This window comes from Enhydra lutris, unplaced genomic scaffold (assembly GCF_002288905.1).
Source record: "Enhydra lutris kenyoni isolate GAN:26980312 unplaced genomic scaffold, ASM228890v2 scaffoldscaffold9, whole genome shotgun sequence".
NCBI lineage: Eukaryota > Metazoa > Chordata > Mammalia > Carnivora > Mustelidae > Enhydra > Enhydra lutris.
In genome coordinates this window covers 53,213,321-53,230,397 of record NW_019154093.1, presented here as the reverse complement: position 1 = coordinate 53,230,397, position 17,077 = coordinate 53,213,321, and the positions used below count along the sequence as shown (strand labels likewise).

The 17,077-nt window shown below is 39.0% G+C and overlaps 2 protein-coding genes across 3 annotated transcripts in view; one reads left to right on the top strand and one right to left on the bottom strand.

Annotated features, from left to right (window-relative positions):
• The window catches only part of LOC111143040 (heparan sulfate 2-O-sulfotransferase 1), a 196,520-nt gene extending 192,159 nt beyond the window's left edge, over nt 1-4,361 (bottom strand). For both annotated transcript variants that reach the window (XM_022496471.1, XM_022496472.1), the window contains exon 1: nt 3,893-4,361. In XM_022496471.1, the coding sequence (XP_022352179.1) occupies nt 3,893-4,016 (124 nt within the window). In that variant the 5' untranslated portion in view covers nt 4,017-4,361. The remainder of the gene's footprint in view (nt 1-3,892) is intronic.
• A 545-nt stretch (nt 4,362-4,906) lies between these two features.
• LOC111143519 (selenoprotein F) overlaps nt 4,907-17,077 on the top strand; it is a 47,328-nt gene continuing 35,157 nt past the window's right edge. Inside the window, exons 1-2 of the mRNA XM_022497333.1 lie at nt 4,907-5,047; nt 11,302-11,469. Coding sequence (XP_022353041.1) covers nt 4,964-5,047; nt 11,302-11,469 — 252 coding nt within the window. The 5' untranslated portion in view covers nt 4,907-4,963. The remainder of the gene's footprint in view (nt 5,048-11,301; nt 11,470-17,077) is intronic.

Genomic DNA, 17,077 nt, shown 5'->3' with positions numbered 1-17,077 from the left:
TCCAAAGTCTTCAAAACTCCTGAGAATTTTTCAAACAATTTCAGAAGTAGAGAAATCTATCATTCTTGGCAACAATACAGTTACTGTTGAATCATTTCAGACACTCTAAATACTACCAAATTCCAAAGAGCAGTCTCAACCTTACTCCTGGAGTTAGTTCATTAGTTTAGGAGGATTTTAAGAACACAGACAGTAACATAATTTTCACGAATGAAGAGGAATAAATATTCCATTCTGAGTTACTGTCCTCATTTAAAAGATTATGTCCTAAGGTACTGACAAACTCACACAGCGGTTAGAAGCATATGAACAGCAAATATTATTTTAAATCCTTAGACCCTACAGAAAATTAATAATAAAGCACATTAATTCTAACATTTATGTAACAGAAGTTTCATTGCACTATTCCATCAGTCAACATTAGCAACAGATGTCTCGAGATTCAGAAAAAACTACTTTGTAAAAGCAACAAATTCTGATACACAATTCTGAAAGCTAAGTAGTAAGCTAAGTAACACTTTTCATCAACTCTGTCATCTTCCATATCTCATTAGAAAAATTAAGTATACATTTTAGTAAAATGAAATTTTTCAACATAATACCCCACAGAACTTCTTTCATAGCAAATGTGTTTGTATCCTAAATGTAACTCAGAAGCTCCATGTTATAATATATTAATACTAAAGGCAAAGAAAAGCAATGAAATAGAAAAAAAATTTTTAAAAGCTAAGAAATAAACTGTATTCATTAAATACAAACAATCTACTGCAAGTCAGTGTTTCCTACCATTAAAGGGATCACATATGCCTTTGCAAATATAATGAAAGCTACGCATATAATTTCAGGGAATTCATGGATGCCTTGAAGCCTATATATAGGTCCTGCAAGTTTAGAGAATCTGTAATTAGTTGGAAAAAATGGGAGTCCAAAATCAATCCATAAACATAGGAAAATTTAATATATGAAAAAAGGAATTGTAATATATGAAAAAATAACCGTAACATACAGTGAGAAATGAATTATTAGTATGTTATTTGCCATAGTTGCTATCCACTGAAAGAAATTACAATAAATCTCTATAATTACATGAATGCTTTAATGAACTAAATGTCAAAAATAAAAATTGTAAGATACTATGGCAAAATATAGAGAATGTATATAATCTTGGTTGGAGACAATCTTCTCAAGTAACAGAAGAAACCTACCTGCCTAAATTGATAGATTTGACTGTGTAAATTTTTAACTTATGCATAAGCTTACAGAAAGCTTTACAGTTACAGAAAATAAATGCAGACTATTTTTCTCCTACAACAGAAATAACCTATTTCAGTTGCTTCATTGGGTAATATAATTATGTTCATTATTTGGATACAAACAAGCAGACATTACACTAAACCAATTTCTTTGGGTCAGAAATTAGATTTTTCCGGAATTATATTCATTCTTAGCAATAAATGCAATTAAACATTGATATTACTGTTTAAAAATTCTATTCAAACTGCTAAATCTTAGTGTAATGTCAATATAAAGTCCCAAGCAACCTGGTATAATTAAAGAGGCACTTGATTTAGAATCACACATACCTGGGTTCCAATCCTGACTCGGCCACTATTAGTTATGTGGTCAAGTTATATAACCCTTGAGCCTATTCCTGCATCTGTAAAAATAGCTTTCTATGGTGTTCTTGGAAGATTACATAAGAATATCACATATGGAAGTGCCTAGTACAGAGTCTGATTGTCAAACTATGCCTTCTGCCTTCCTTTCCTAAGGAAGATTACTAACTGGTAACATCTGTTTTTGTACTGTTTTTTGTAAGACTTTTCTTTTCAAGAAATCAAGACTGTTGACATAAAGTCATACATTTCACCTGCCATATTTTTGTAGTTCCAGAGCATTATTCGTTCCTTCAAGTGTTTTATATTTGAGCTCCTTTTTTGGCTCTTTTTTGAGTATGTTATTTGATCTCTTTTTATTTCTGATACAATTTAAAGGTTTCTTGTAAAAAACCATGGGAAAAAAAACACACATTATTTTCTACCTGTGGCTTTCCACATGTTAAGATAATCCTCTTTTTAAAATCAATTAGGCTGTATCTATGGAAACCACTTTCAAGTGTTATGAAAAAAAATCTGAGGCAAAAAAAGAAAATAAAAAATTGAAGTAATCTTAGCCACTGTAAGGTGCTCAAGAAATAACAGTGATTCAACAAAGAAAAAATACAAATCTTAATTTTAATATAACTTTCAAGTTTCTCTAAATGGAGTCATTTTTTTCTGTAAAACTGGATCATTAAAGAGGCCAGAAAATGACTCCAAATGCTAAGTGAATCCAAACAAAAAGGAAAAGTGTATTGGCCAACATTCAATGTTTAAGGTGAGTAATTTTTTCCATCACACAAGACACGTAATTAATAAAATCATGGTAAATAAATTTTATCTCTCTTCAAAACTGTATAGGGTAAGTTTTACCCTAGATTGAGGAATGGAATTATCCTGAGCTCCTCCTTCAACTTGGTTGCACTTCCATTAGATATATTTGATACTCTTTGATAGACTGTTCTTTAAAATGTTTCCAAGGCTTTTTGCAAAATCTGCCAAAACTGCAAGTAGGCAGCTATCCTTCTAATACTACAATTATTTACTAATACATTTTTCTTTAATGTTATCACCCACAGGAGCATCTAGCTGTTACTCAGTCTAAATGATTTTGCTGCTGGTATTTTATTGCGTGCTTCTCAAAAAGTATTTAAAACAATGATGAGGTGAAAGTATACACATAAAAACACATTACTTTTCCATATTCAAACTGGAGTCTCTTGAGCTGATTTTTAAATGCCATATACATTTTTAAATCAAAATGTATCGCATTCTTTTAACACTCCCTCCCCCATCCCAAACTCCTCCCAAACGCCAAAGTTCCCTACTAATCTGAAAAGTACCTATTATCTATGAATTTTTCTGGTTTTTCATAACTTCATACTCCAACATTATATCCTTCAGACCGCTTTTCTCATTAAAGTAAGCACTGTTAACTCCTTAAGGTACTTAAGCATATGATTTATTTATTGCATAATCTTACTCTTCCTTCCACCAACTTAAATCTCATTATAATTCCCCTTCAGCGTTCCCTTCTCTCCTAAACGCACTCCATCAACATCGCCGGGGGCCACATACACAAACATTCCTATTCTGAAGCCCAAAATATTAATAAAATTTCGCTCCACTAAAAAAAACGTACTTAAAAGCCTCGTGCCTTTCAGTAGCACGCTTGAAGCTTTTTATTTGCTTTCCTGTTCTACCTTGGCAGCCTATTTCTCCCGTCAGTTGTGTGGTCCCTTGCTGCCCCCAGCACAAGAGTGCAACTCACTACAGTGTATTTCTTTTACTCACCATGATTCCCAGTATCTCCCTCCATTTCCGACCACCCATCCCCTGGTGAACCTCCTGGTCCACAAAAGATCTGTATCCAGGTGCCCACACCTCAAATTAGAATACCCCTCGACTGACACTGCCGGGGCTTTCTGTAGACTCAGGAAAACACAGAAGGCTGAGCGTTCCTGCCCCCTCCAGCAGTTCCCGCTCCCTACCGAGTTCGGTCTTCTCTTGCTTCTCCCCGGTGGAATGCCTACTTCTGGTAACCCTTAGGCACGGGAAAGCTCACCTTAGCAACCTCTGCCCCGTGACCTCGCGAGCCCAGCACCTCGCTCAAGCTTAATTCACACCATTCTTGGAGCTTGTGTTTTCGATGCCCCCAGTCCCAGCTCTCGTTGCAAGCTCTTTCACCCTCTTGCCCCCGAGCCAGACCGCAGGTTGCGACCGGAGCAAGTGGACATGCCTCCCTGGCCCGGCCCCTCGCACACCACTCACCCCGAAGTAGCTCTGCTCCTTACCTAGCTTTGATCGGGACTCCTCCAGTTTCTGGATTTGGTTCTCCAAGAAGAGCATCGCCACTGCGAAGGCCACCACCGCCAGCAGCTGCAACTTGGGCGGCATCATAATCCTAAGGAGCCCCATGAAACCCGCTGCTCGGGATCAAGACATACCGCGGGGGGCGGGGAGCGGGGCCCCGGAGGCGAGTGAGACGCCGGGGGGCAGCCCACCGAGCGGGGAGAAAGGCAGGGAGAGCGCGACAGCGAGAGAACCACCGCAGCGACCCCCGCCTTCTCACCGCCCCAGTCCCCCGCCCCCAGGCGCCAGTACCAACGCCGCCGGTGCCCGCTTCTCCTGGACCGACTCAACGGCCACCCCCTCCAAAAGCCCGCGCAGCAAACACAGCGCGAGGCGGCTGCCAGGCTCTCGCCTCTCTACTGCCTCAGTCCCCGACCCCCGCGCCCGCCTGCCTGCCCGCCTCCTTCTCTTCCTTCCTTCCCTCCCTCCTTTGCTCGCGGCCGCGCGCTCTTCCGCCAGTGCTGCGGCTGCGACTGCGCCGCCCTCTGCTCCGCCCCCGCCCAGCCCCCTCCGCCACCACGCGCACGCATCCACGTACGCTGCTCGGCAACCGGAGGCTCCACCCTCGGCTCGCGTTCAGTTGTGCCTAGTGGACCGAAGAAACCCGAAGCCTCACTCTTGTTTCGTGTTATGGTTGGTTTCCTTTGCCTTGGGTGTCAACCAAAGCGGCATTCGATTGGGTAAAGGAGGCGCGATGAAACCGAAGAAGGCGGGGCTTCTTGGCTGCTGGACGAATTGTCGTGAATAAAAGGAAGGCACTCGGAGCCGTACAGATTTGGGGAGTTTAGGAAAATGCCTGATAGGGGTTTTCGGAAGGACCCTGCGACTTTGTATTTATATTAAATATAAAGATATTTGACTACCTTTAAGTTTCAATATACTTCTAGGTAATACCTGTCTCTGAAGAGTAAGAGACTCGGTAACAACGGCCTTTAACAGACTGTTTTGGATAAGGCTCTGGAGTGGACGCCCCTAGCTGAGAGGTCCTCCGGGCAGTAGGAAACCTACGGAAGATGGTAGCGATGGCGGCCGGGTCGGTTGGGTCGCTTCGGCCGGCGTTTGCGCTGCGGTTGCTCTTAGCTGCTGTACTTCAAGCGGTAAGTAGAGATCATCTCCGCAGCAGCCCAGGGCGAGTGGGGAATGTTGCGCAGAGGAATACGAAACATTCGGTCCTGCATGGTAGCCACGCTTGGAGAGGGTGGGAGGACTGGTCCCACCGGAATGCTACGTGGCATCTTTCCTCATTTGATGCTTTTCCTTTCCCGCCCCGGATTTCTAGCGGTTCTTTCTCTTGACTTCAGAGTATCTTGAGTTGTACTTCTTTTGCAGAGTTCCAATTAAAAACAACCTATAAACCTCACGGTAGGGGGCGGGTAGAAAGCAATGAATCTTAGAAAGGAATGAAAATTGTCTTTAAGTGGGCAGAATACAAGAGACCACCGTTCTTCGGGATAAGGCTCTCCCTAAATCTTAGACGAAAGCCCCCATATCTGTGGTCCAGGGTACACTTCTGTGTACCTGTGTACCCAGGGTAACACTTCCTGTTAACTTTTTTCTCTCAGTTGTTAGTGGTTTCTAATTCACTGTTAGCTTTTTATCTCCGATCTCTATTACTCACGTGCTGCTGGATGCATTTCAGTACCGTTTGTGGTTTTAAACAACCTTGTTGCAATAAAAGGAGCTATTCTATACTAAAGCACAATTTATTTTTGAAATCGATTTTCTAAAACGATAGCCTTCTTATCGTTTAAAATCTGGCAGTGTTAACCAACTTTTTAAACTCGTTCTTCATTAACCCAACAGACGCGTTCTTAATCTTTGAGTGGAAAAGGGCTAATTTTGTCTTATTTTTCTGTTCATTCATGTACAACTTAGTATTGGTTTATGTCTCCTAAGAAGCTTGCGATCCATATTTTGCTATGTGAGTAACATTTTTTCTGGGCACTGCGGAAGCTTTTACACGTTTCACTAATCAGCTTAATTCTTCAGGTATTTTCATTACTGAGCCTGCTGAACAGTTTTCTCCTAGGAGACTTGGTTTCATTGACTTCACCACAATTTAGGGGAGTTAATGCCTCTACCAAAAACTTCCATAAACAGCCCGTGCTTTTCTTTCCTCAAAGAGTTTGAAGTTCTTGCCTGTTTGTTTTTGCAACCATACCTCAAAGGTGGATTTTTAACTTCTCCAATTAGCATTATAGTACTTTGTTATTCGGGCATTTGGTGCCCCCTTAGAAATTACCAAAAGACCCTTCTCTAAACTTTCTACTGGAGAATTTTTGTTGTTCTTGTTTTGCCAGTCTTAGATAATTAGAGTCTACCACCATGCAAAGGTAAGGAATAACATATCACGTTGACTTCTGATTTCTCTGTCTTTAATTATCAATGTTGTGTAACCACCCCACATTTTGTTGGCTTAAAATCACAATTTCTCCTAATTTTGTGGGTCTGCTGTAGAGTTCCTGTTTTCCTCTGGCTCATGTACTGTAGTTGTGTTCAGCTAGTAGGACAGCTGAACTGAAAGGTCCAAGATGGCTTCATTCTTAGTTGGTGCTGTCAGCAAGGGTGACTTGGTTCTCCTCTGTGTGACCTCTCATCCTCCAGCCCAACTTCTTTTCATGGCAGTCTCAGAATAGTGCTCCTGAAGAGCAAAAAAGCTGCAGTGCCTCCTGAAGGCTAGCCTTGAAAATCACATATATTACTTCCACCTCACGATACTTGTCAAAGTAAATCATAGGACTGGTCTAGATTTCAGGGATGGAGAAATAGACTCCATCTTTGGACAGGAGGAGTGACAAACTTAGCAAAGAAATTACATACCAGGATAGGAGGAATTTATGGCCATTAAATAATCTACTAACATGACCATCCACATTAGTCAAAAAGTTGGGTATCATCTTTGACATTTTTTTATATACCTTGCATCAGGCAGTTACCAACTCTTTTTTATTTTACTTCCTAAATATCACTCAGATTCATGCACTTAATGTTAATCCCTCATTCAGGCCACCAACATCTCTCTCATTAGCATTAATAGCCTTCTAGTTCACTCTTCTAACTATCAGAACCTAAATGGTTGGCTTTGTAAGTTTCCCAGTTGCCCAAGCCAGCAAGTAGTCTTTTTTAAATTCTTTTTCACTCTCTGAATCCAATTAGTCATTAAACCCTTGAAAATCTCCAAGCCAGTCCACTTAATTCTATGTTCACAGGCAGTACCTAAATTCCGACCATCATTTTTGCTTGCCTGGAATTCCCCCAACAGTTTCCTTAAACTGGGTTCCATATTTCATTTTCTTACTTTCTAATCCAAGCTGTACAGTGCATCCACAGTCGTCTTTTTCAAACTTTACTATAATTCTTCACTGGTTCCCTGTTGATTTTAAGGTGAAGTCTGTTCTCCTGAACATTCCTTAACAAGGCCTGTTTCACTTGATACTTATTTGTTGAGCCAGGCTTAAGTCCCAGTACTTAACCGCTGCTGCAAGAGCCAAAAGATAAGGTGAAGAATTGGGGTCATTTGTTTTAGCCTGTCGCACATACCATGTTCTTCCTCAACCAGGCCTAAAGTGTTTAGATAAAAGGCAAAGTTTAATTTATATACCATCTCCAGATATGCAGATTCAGATATACTCTCTCCCTTGCATATTCTGTCATCATATCTTATACTCCATTACACAGATACACAATCTTAACAGTACCATACCTTGTGTGTTTGTATCCCTCCACTCCCCCTGCTCCTATGCCAAGAATATAGCTAAAGGGAATACAGAGACCTTATTTTAGTTTTTCTTTTTTTTCATATTGTGCATCATATGTATTTGTTCACTAAAATCCCTCAGAGCAGGGCACCTGGGTGGCTCAGTTGGTTAAGCGTCTTACTCTTGATTTCAATTCAGGTCATGATTTCAGGGTTGTGAGATAGAGCCCCCACATCGGGCTTGTGCTGGGCATCGAGCCTGCTTGAGATTCTCTGGCCACCCCATCTCTGCCTCTCCCCTCCCCCAAAAAACAAAGCCTTGAGTCTGCAAAACTAATGGTAGAAGAGCTAGAAAGAAGTAATTCACTCATGAAACTCAAGTTAACCTTGTATCTCCACTACACTTCTCCTCTATTCCATGTCTAATAATTAGAACATAAGTAGTGTTTTGTATTTCTTAAGAGGGTTTTTTAAGAGTACTAGAAAGTGAGGGGTGCCTGGGTGGCTCAGCGGGTTAAGCCGCTGCCTTCGGCTCAGGTCATGATCTCAGGGTCCTGGGATCGAGCCCCGCGTCGGGCTCTCTGCTCATTGGGGAGCCTGCTTCTTCCTCTCTCTCTGCCTGCCTCTCTGCCTACTTGTGATCTCTCTCCGTCAAATAAATAAATAAAAAATCTTTAAAAAAAAAAAAAAAAGAGTACTAGAAAGTGAATAATGCAAACATCTGTCAGGGACCCACTGTGTCCTGGGTAGAAAACTAGATGCTTCATTCACTTTTTCTCCTTTAATCCTCAAAACTGCTAGATAAATCACAGTTATTCCTATTCAGAATTTCAGAAGTAAGATTGCTCTGTGCTAGCATTTGAATCAAGATGTCATCAGACTCCAAAAACACATTTTGCATATTTATGCCACCTGTCAGTAGGTGCGCAGTAAATGCCAGAATAACACCAATAATATGATTGCATGATCATTCACTTGAAATTTTTGTTTTGTAAAACGTGCTTTGGCAATAACAATTTCTTATATTTGTTAACAAGTTCATGGTTTCAAAGTGATTTCACTTTTATTGCCTTTGTTAGTTACCATGGTTGAAAAACAAATCACTATCAACTTTATTGGTATAAAACAATTATTTTGCTTTTAGATTCTGTGGGTCAGCAATTCGGACAGGTCACAGCAGGGTGAGTTATGTGTTCCATGGTGTCTCTGCTGAAAGGTCTGAAATATGAAGTTCTTTATTCATATGTCTAATTAATGATGGTTGTCAGCTGGGGGCTTCAGTTGCTCTCTACATGGGACTCTCCATGTTGTCCCTCTGATTTAGGTTACCTTACAGCATGGTGGCTAAGTTCCAAAGTTGAGTATTCTGGGAGAGGCAAAGACACAGTGTGTAGGAGTACTTACCACGCAGAGGCTGTTTCCTTTTTTATGACCTACCCTCAAAAACCAGAGTATTCCTTCTTTTGTACTCTGTTAGTCAGAATCAGTCACAAGCCCCTGCCCAGATTCAAGGGAAGGGAAAATAAACTTCTCGGTAGAAGAGTGCCAGTCACATTGTAAGAACACCATGTGGGGTGATGTATATATATTGGTGTGGCCATCTGTGGAAAATACAAATTAACCTGTGAAATAGGTCAAGCATATCACTTTACTAATCAAGAAATTACTCAAAGTACTAGTACAGAAGCACGTGTCTTCAGTGCCTCCCACAGGGCTGCGATCTATTTTGAATATTACATACATTCTACATTATTACTGAGGTAAAATGAAAGATGTATAAGGTATCAAATTAGGGTATTGACTGGCTGGCACAAGACCAATGGGATAATCAGCATTTTGGGAGAGTATGTCAGCACTCCTTAGTTTTTTACATTGGCAAATGCCCTTGTGTTTTTATCTACCTTGTTCATCCTGAAGAGGGTTTGACAAACTATTACTGGTGGGCCAAGTCCGGCTGGCCCTATTTATGTGAAGTTTTATTGGAAGACACCCACTCCCTTACTTTTGTCTGCGCTGCTTTTGTGCTGTTGTACCTGAGTTGAGTATTTGCAACAGAACTGCGGGGTTTGGGGGTGGGGGGTAGAGGGTGGGGTGAGCCTGGTGGTGGGTATTATGGAGAGCACGTATTGCATGGAGCACTGGGTGTGGTGCATAAACAATGAATTTTGGAACACTGAAAAAAAAAATAAAATTCAAAAAAAACAAAAAAAAACAAAACCATTTAGCCACCAAAGCCTAGCATAGTTACTATCTGGCCCTCTACATAAAGTTTGCATATCCTTGACCTAAACGATCATCCAATTCCATTCAAACAATCTGCAATTCCCCCTACTTGAGGCTGTAGTTTTCACCAGTTCATTTGTTCAGCACACATGAGAATTAGCACAAGTGCTTTAAAAACAGAATAATAATAGTTTAATGCTTGGCGTCAAAAGAGTTCACAGTACTAGGCAATCAAACAACTCTACATTTACGTAGTAGTGTCATGAGTGATGCTGTCTTAGAACTGTGCACAAATTTATTTCTCTGAAAAGCACTATGGCTAAAGATTAGGATCTGACTCTCTGCCCCCCACCGCCCCAGAGGGCTTACTGAAGACTGATACTGATCAGGTTCTTGGAAATAAGTTGAAATTAAGAAGGTGAAAAGGAGCCTTAGATTAGGAAAAGTATGAGCAAATGTATGAATAGGAATTTTATTCTTCCAGGAATTCATTATAGTTGAAAAGTAGAATGGGATTGGAGAAGTAAATAAAGGTAGGACTGGCAATGACCATTTAAGCCACTGAGGCAAGAAATGATTTGAAAGCTCTTTAAGAAACAGAATTGTCAAGGCTTGTTAATTGTTTATAGGAATGGCCGAAAATATAGAATCTAGGATGGCTGACCTGGGCAGCTAGATGGTCCAGGAAAATAGCGCCATTTTACTAAGTTATTAGGTACATTGGGAGGAATAGATTTAAGCAGAAAAGATAAGTTTCAGTGTCAGAGATCTTGAATTTGCTATGCCAATGGAACATATAATATAAATGAGGTCAGTTAGACTGTTGGCTTTGGAAGTTTGACACTCAAGTAAAAGACTCAGGAGTTCTCAGTAGGTAGGTATTTGAAGCCTTGGGGAAGATGCAGTCATCTATAGAAAATACGTAAAGCAAAGAGAGAGCCAGAAATAGAAATGGGAAACAGCAGCACTTAAGAAGGAGGACAGGCGATGGGAAGAACAGCTGGAGCCTTTTGAATGCCTTTGTATTTAGTGATTTTTGGCAAGTTTAGTTGAGTGGTATAGAGTCAGAAGCTAGACCAAAGTAACAATTCAGAGATGACAGAACGTGGGGAGAGCAATTAAAACCGTAAGGTTTGAATAGGCTGAAGAATTTTGAGTTTTACCAATTAAATTAAATCCCTATGGAAGTGCAGAAGATAAGTTCCAAACCACGGGTAGAGGGATTGACCTTAAATGAAGGTATACCGTATTCACTGAGACATGCATGAGAGAATGGATAAGGGAAGAGAACAGATTTTTGAAAGCCTGCTTTTGCTGATTGGTTGCATAAGTCATTTCATTCATCTTACCTCAATCTGTTTTATGTAAGAATTATTGTTTTCCAGTATAAATATAGAATAGCGTTTTATTTCTCATTTTGTTTATTTTCAGGTGTCTGCGTTCGGGGCAGAGTTTTCATCAGAGGCTTGCAGAGAGTTGGGCTTCTCCAGCAACTTGCTCTGCAGCTCTTGTGATCTTCTTGGACAGTTTAACCTGCTTCAGCTGGATCCTGACTGTAGAGGATGCTGTCAGGAAGAAGCACAATTTGAAACTAAAAAGGTACTGTTTTCTAGTATCTCTCTTCCATTAGTTGGTGTGATTGAGATATGGTGAAATGTTAAATTGCTTTATCAACTTAAATATAAAATCCCTAGCTTTTACATTTTGTAGTTTTAGAAAGTCAACTGATTCCTTTCTGGGCCACCAGACCAATTAAAGCAACTAGGAAGGAAAAGTTAGGGTTTATATACCAGGACCCCATTCTACCATGGTGGTTTAGCAGAGGGGTTACAAAATTACTATAGCATGCTTGGATCCTTCTGGCCGCATGAAGATGCTTCTATTCATTTGTAATAAGAACTCAGTCTTACAGTGAAATTTGAGATGAAAGTTTAGCACCTACAGTGCCTGGATGGTTCAGTAGGGTAAGCATCTGCCTTCAGCTCAGGTCATGATCCCGGGGTCCTGGGATCAAGCACTGCATCAGGCTCCCTGCTCACCGGGAAGTCTGCTTCTCCCTATGCCCCTCACCCCTCTTGTGCTTTCTCTCTCGTGCGTGCACATTCTCCCTCTCTCTCTCTCTGCCAGATAAATAAATAAAATCTTTTAAAAAAAAGGAAAGTATAGCACCTACTACCTGGCACATAATTATAGGTGTTAAATAAACTTTTTATCTATTTAACAAAGAATATGGTCTGTTAACTTACATGGCTGTTACTAATATTAATAGACAGCTAATCTCATCTTTAACACATGAAAACAGCTAAGGATAGGTAGTTCTGACTGTCCAATAAAATCTACCGTTTTGTCCCATTGTTCAAATTAATAGTTAACTTACTCAGTTCTTAATTTTTTTCATAAAAGCCCCTATACTTTTTAAAATGAAGAAGTAGCCTGAAAAGATCATTTATATAAGCCAGATAAAATTGAATCAGTGAGTCCCCTGTGTTTGGAATGAGAAAAAGAGTTAGCATCTCTGTTAGGTTTCCTTTTCACATTCTTTCACTTGTACATACTGAATTCTGTTACGAGGTGTTAACAGTTTGTAAAGCTTTCTATAATTATATTCTTGCTAGGTAGTAAAGGTTTATTTCTAACCCCAAGTATCGTTTTACCATTCTAAAAAAGTAAGCAAACCTTTAAAAGTGTTAATATTTAACCAAAATTTACTATTCAGTTCCTCAGTTATGAACCTGAAATTCTCCTGTCCCCAGGATGGCTCCTAAGTCTTCTGTGTTTTTCCTTTTGTTGGTTCACATAACTGTTGATATATTTTCACATTTAGGAGATTTTTAGGGGCGGCTGGGTGGCTCAGTCGGTTAAGCGTCTGCCTTTGACTCAGGTCATAATCCTGGGGTCTTGGGATCAAGCCCTGCATTGGGCTCCCAGCTCAGTGGGGAGCCTGCTTCCCCCCTCTCAGTCCCCCTGCTTGTGCTCTCTCACTCGCACTCTGTCAAAGAAATAAATCTTAAAAAAAAAAAAAAAAATTCTGTATATGAATTAGTCTTCATTGCATATAAGGTCATATCTAAACAAGTTTTAAAAACTTGATTTTAAATAGATTTAAGATGTATGACTTATCTAATTTAGTAAGACCCTTCCCTCTTGATTTCGGGGGGCATGGATTTATTTATTTATTTAGAGATACTCATGTGGGACAAATTGCCAGAGGAATCTGTATGTCATCTTCTAATCATAATGCTGTTATTCTATGGTCCATACTACTTAATCAACAATGATTATTTCCTGAGACACCAAACTTAAAAGAATTGAATAACAAGGGATGTTTTATAATAATAAACAGTGTTTATCACACTCCTTGTCTTATAATTAGACTAAATTGAGAAGCTCTCTCCTTTAAGTGGTGTCAAATACTCCTAAATTGTAAACCAGGTGCATATAAAAGCTTTTTTTTTTTACTTACTGCCCTTTCTCAGTAATCCTTCATAGCATACCATTTTTATGTTATACTTTTATTACAACCAACCTTAAATCACATGCTTCTCAAATTAAATTCCCATTCACTTTTAATTATTAATTGAGCTCTTTGTGGTATCTTGACACTTCTCAGCACTTACAGTTCAGCAATAATCATCAGCAAATAGTCTACCAGTTAATATATGCCTAACTAATTACAAGCTGAAGTAATTGTAAGTACAAGTGAGCCTGTATCCTAACATAACTTTTATGCTGTATCCATTGTTTTTTCTTTACATGTTTCCCCTCATCTCTACCATGTACTTACTTCTCATTAAGCATTTGCTAATACAGTTTTGTACAAAATCAATGAGAACCAAAACATGTCAGAAACCCTTAGAAATACTGCTGGACATACAGAGTATGGCATGTTGGACAAGCCTCCATTTAGATGCAAACCACGTTCAGATATAAAAGTGAGACTTGATTTAATGTGTGCAGCACTGCTGTCTAGACTACTGGTACGTGAGCATATGTAACATATGCAGTATTTTTATCTATGTCAACCCTGGCTTAAGGCTTAATTTTGAAATCAGAGTTTAATTTAGTCTTAGTTTAATAAAAGTAAAAATCTGCATAGACTAGTACCTTACATTAAAAACATTAAAAGTACTTAAACATGTCTCTGTGTGTATATGTCTGGGTAAATCATTGTAAATATAAATTCTTTAGAAGAGAAAATTACTTTATATACAGGAATGTTTTAGCAATTTATATATAATTAAGAAGTGTGGGGCGCCTGGGTGGCTCAGTGAGTTAAGCCTCTGCCTTCAGCTCAGGTCATGATCTCAGGGTCGTGGGATCGAGCCCCACATCAGGCTCTCTGCTCGGCAGGGAGCCTGCTTCCTCCCCTCTCTCTCTGCTTGCCTTTCTGCCTACTTGTGATCTCTCTCTCTCTCTCTCTCTCTCTGTGAAATAAATAAATAAAATCTTTAAAAAAAAGAAGAAGAAGAAGAAGTGTAACCAGTATCATTCACTTTGGTTCTTAGTGATATGGTTTATAAGCCTTTCCAGAGATGAGGCTAATCATTTTTAGTAGTGCTTACTCACTTAACAGGCTGAAGTTAGTCTTTGATAGCCAGAAGCTTAAAATTTGCTTTTTAAAAAAAAAAAATCTTAATAGCAGAAAATGTCTTTTAAATCTCTTATTCCATAAATATGTACTCCATTATTTTTATTGGGTTTCCTTCTCCCCTACCCATTCTGTTCATATAGGACCTACTAGTAAGCATCACAAGTACTAGCTAGAATGAGAATTTTTGATAAGTTAATTTACTACTAGTTTTGTTCATAACTATGTATCTAGATACCATTTATATACATTAGGATATTGGCTTAATTGTAAAGATCGTACTGATTTGTAGTTGGAAGGAAAAAGGTAAACTAATGAAAGAAAAAATATTTGACTTTAAATATTTAAATCTTGGTGCTACTTTTATACAGTTAGTATTTTATACAGATAGCATGAGTAACTTCAGCTTAATATATAAAATCTTAAGATGGAAAGGAAGGGAACATTTTTTTTTCCACTACTGACTGACTTTTTCCTTGTGGTGGGACAACATAGTAACTGCCAGTTCCCAAGTGTTGTATCTTTTAGCTTTTCCCATGAGAAAAGGATTAATTCTTTCTCATTGATATTTTTGAAATATTTTAGGCAGGGATTGTTACTAGCTCAGGTTAGATTACTAACCAGTTGTTGGCCAAGATAGAGAATAATACAAGGCCCATTGGCTGCCACAGCAGCTATGTGGAATGTTGCACTGGGGTACAGAGAGATGAAGCACTGAAGAGCAGATACTAGGTAAACAATCCCATAAGTGTTACTCTCCCCTCCTGCCCACACCCCACTGTGAATAGAGTAAATAGCTACTATTTGATCTGTCTTTTTAAAGATTTAGCTCAAGTGTCTACCCTTTTGGGAAGGTTTCCCTAATTTCAGCTCCCTTACCTCTCTACCACTAGGACTCCCAGGTTATGTTACCTACACCTCTATTCTCAAAGCACTGAAGAGACCTTGATATGCACTTAACCTTCACTATATTGTATCTATTATTTTGGTTTTTTTTCTCATTCCATAAAATTATGCTCTTTGAAGTCTAAGATGGTGTCTTTCTGAATCCCTGGCCTTTAGCATATAGTATTTGATAAGTTTTTGTCCTTGAGTGAGGCTGTTTTTACTAAGAATAAGTTGGAAACGGTGATTTTTTTTTTTCCATTAAACACTTACCAAGTGCTTTTTATATATCAGGCACCAACCTAGGCATTGCTGATACAAAAATTGAAGGGCATCGGGCACCTGGGTGGCTCAGTCGGCTAAGCATCCAACTCTTGATTTTAGCTCAGGTCATGATCTCAAGGTCTTGAGATCAAGCCCTGAATCGGGTTCCACGCTCATTCCAGAGTTGGCTTGAGATTTTTCTCTCTCCCTCTCCCCCTGCTCAATCAATCAATAAATCTGTCTAACTTAAACAAAACAAAACAAAACTGAAGGGCAGTCCCTACCCTCAAGGAGCTTATAGTCAGTCTAGTGGGGAGATAGACTGGTAAGCAGGCAAGTAAGGCTAGAGGGATAGGTGTGGTGTGCTAGGAGTAAAGGGAACAAAGCTTAGGAGAGGTTTAAGATCTGGGTTGAGAATTGATAGAAAATGTACCCAGCTGAGAAGAAGAAATGGGAATCGAAATGGCATCTCTGGATACAGGAGATAGACCAAGAGTGCAGGATGGCAAGGGATGAGTCCAGAAATACAAGCAGGAACCAGGACATCGTGAGTCTTAAAAGCTATGCTAAGAGGTCTGGACTTTTTCTTGAGGGAATGGGAGCCAGTGGAAGTTTGTAGGCCAGAGAGTAACTTGATCAACTACTGGTAGACATAGAAAAGGTAATTTAAAAATATATATGTATATATGTCCATATATTTCACTTATGCTGAATATAAAAAGATTTGTCTTTATGTTGGCAGTTACTGATGAATAACACTTGTTATAACTGTTCATCTAAGTGTCAATCTCTCATTTGTATATTTTATTTATAAAGATACTGCAAGCATCCCAAATCTAAAAATAGACATTAATTTTTTAACACAGATTTTGAAATCGAGGTCTGACTGCTATAACCTTAATAGGTATTTTTTCAAACAGTACACCACTATCAGATTAAAAGTTTCCTGGAATTTTCCTGAGGAGAAGCATAAATCAAATTTTTTTCTATTAAGAATTTTTTTAACTTCTGTTATCTGAAATTTATAAGATTATAGTATTTCAATAGATGGGTGTTTTTCTCATCTTTTTATAATCTTAGCAGTACTGTGTATTTGAACTTGATTAAGGCAACTTGTGCTTTTTTCCCTCTTGTTCATTTAAGGTTTTCATATCTTAATCATTTCAGCTTCTTCTGGACATAGTTATTATAGGATTTTTGTATTTTTCCTTCATTGTTTGCCCCTGTTTCCTTAGATGGCACCTGTTCTCTTTAAGATCTTAGTTCATCAAGATCCTTATAGCCCCACTGCTTCCCTTTTTCTTTTGAAATATTTTAATTTATTATTTAATTAAATAATGATCAGTTATTTAGTTGGTTTTTAGTACTTCCTGTTCTTTTGCATTTACACCTACCTTATCTGTGAGTTATCTTCCTGAAGATTTGGCTAGTGATGAAACCAGCATACCTTCGGAGAGAAAAAAAATTGAG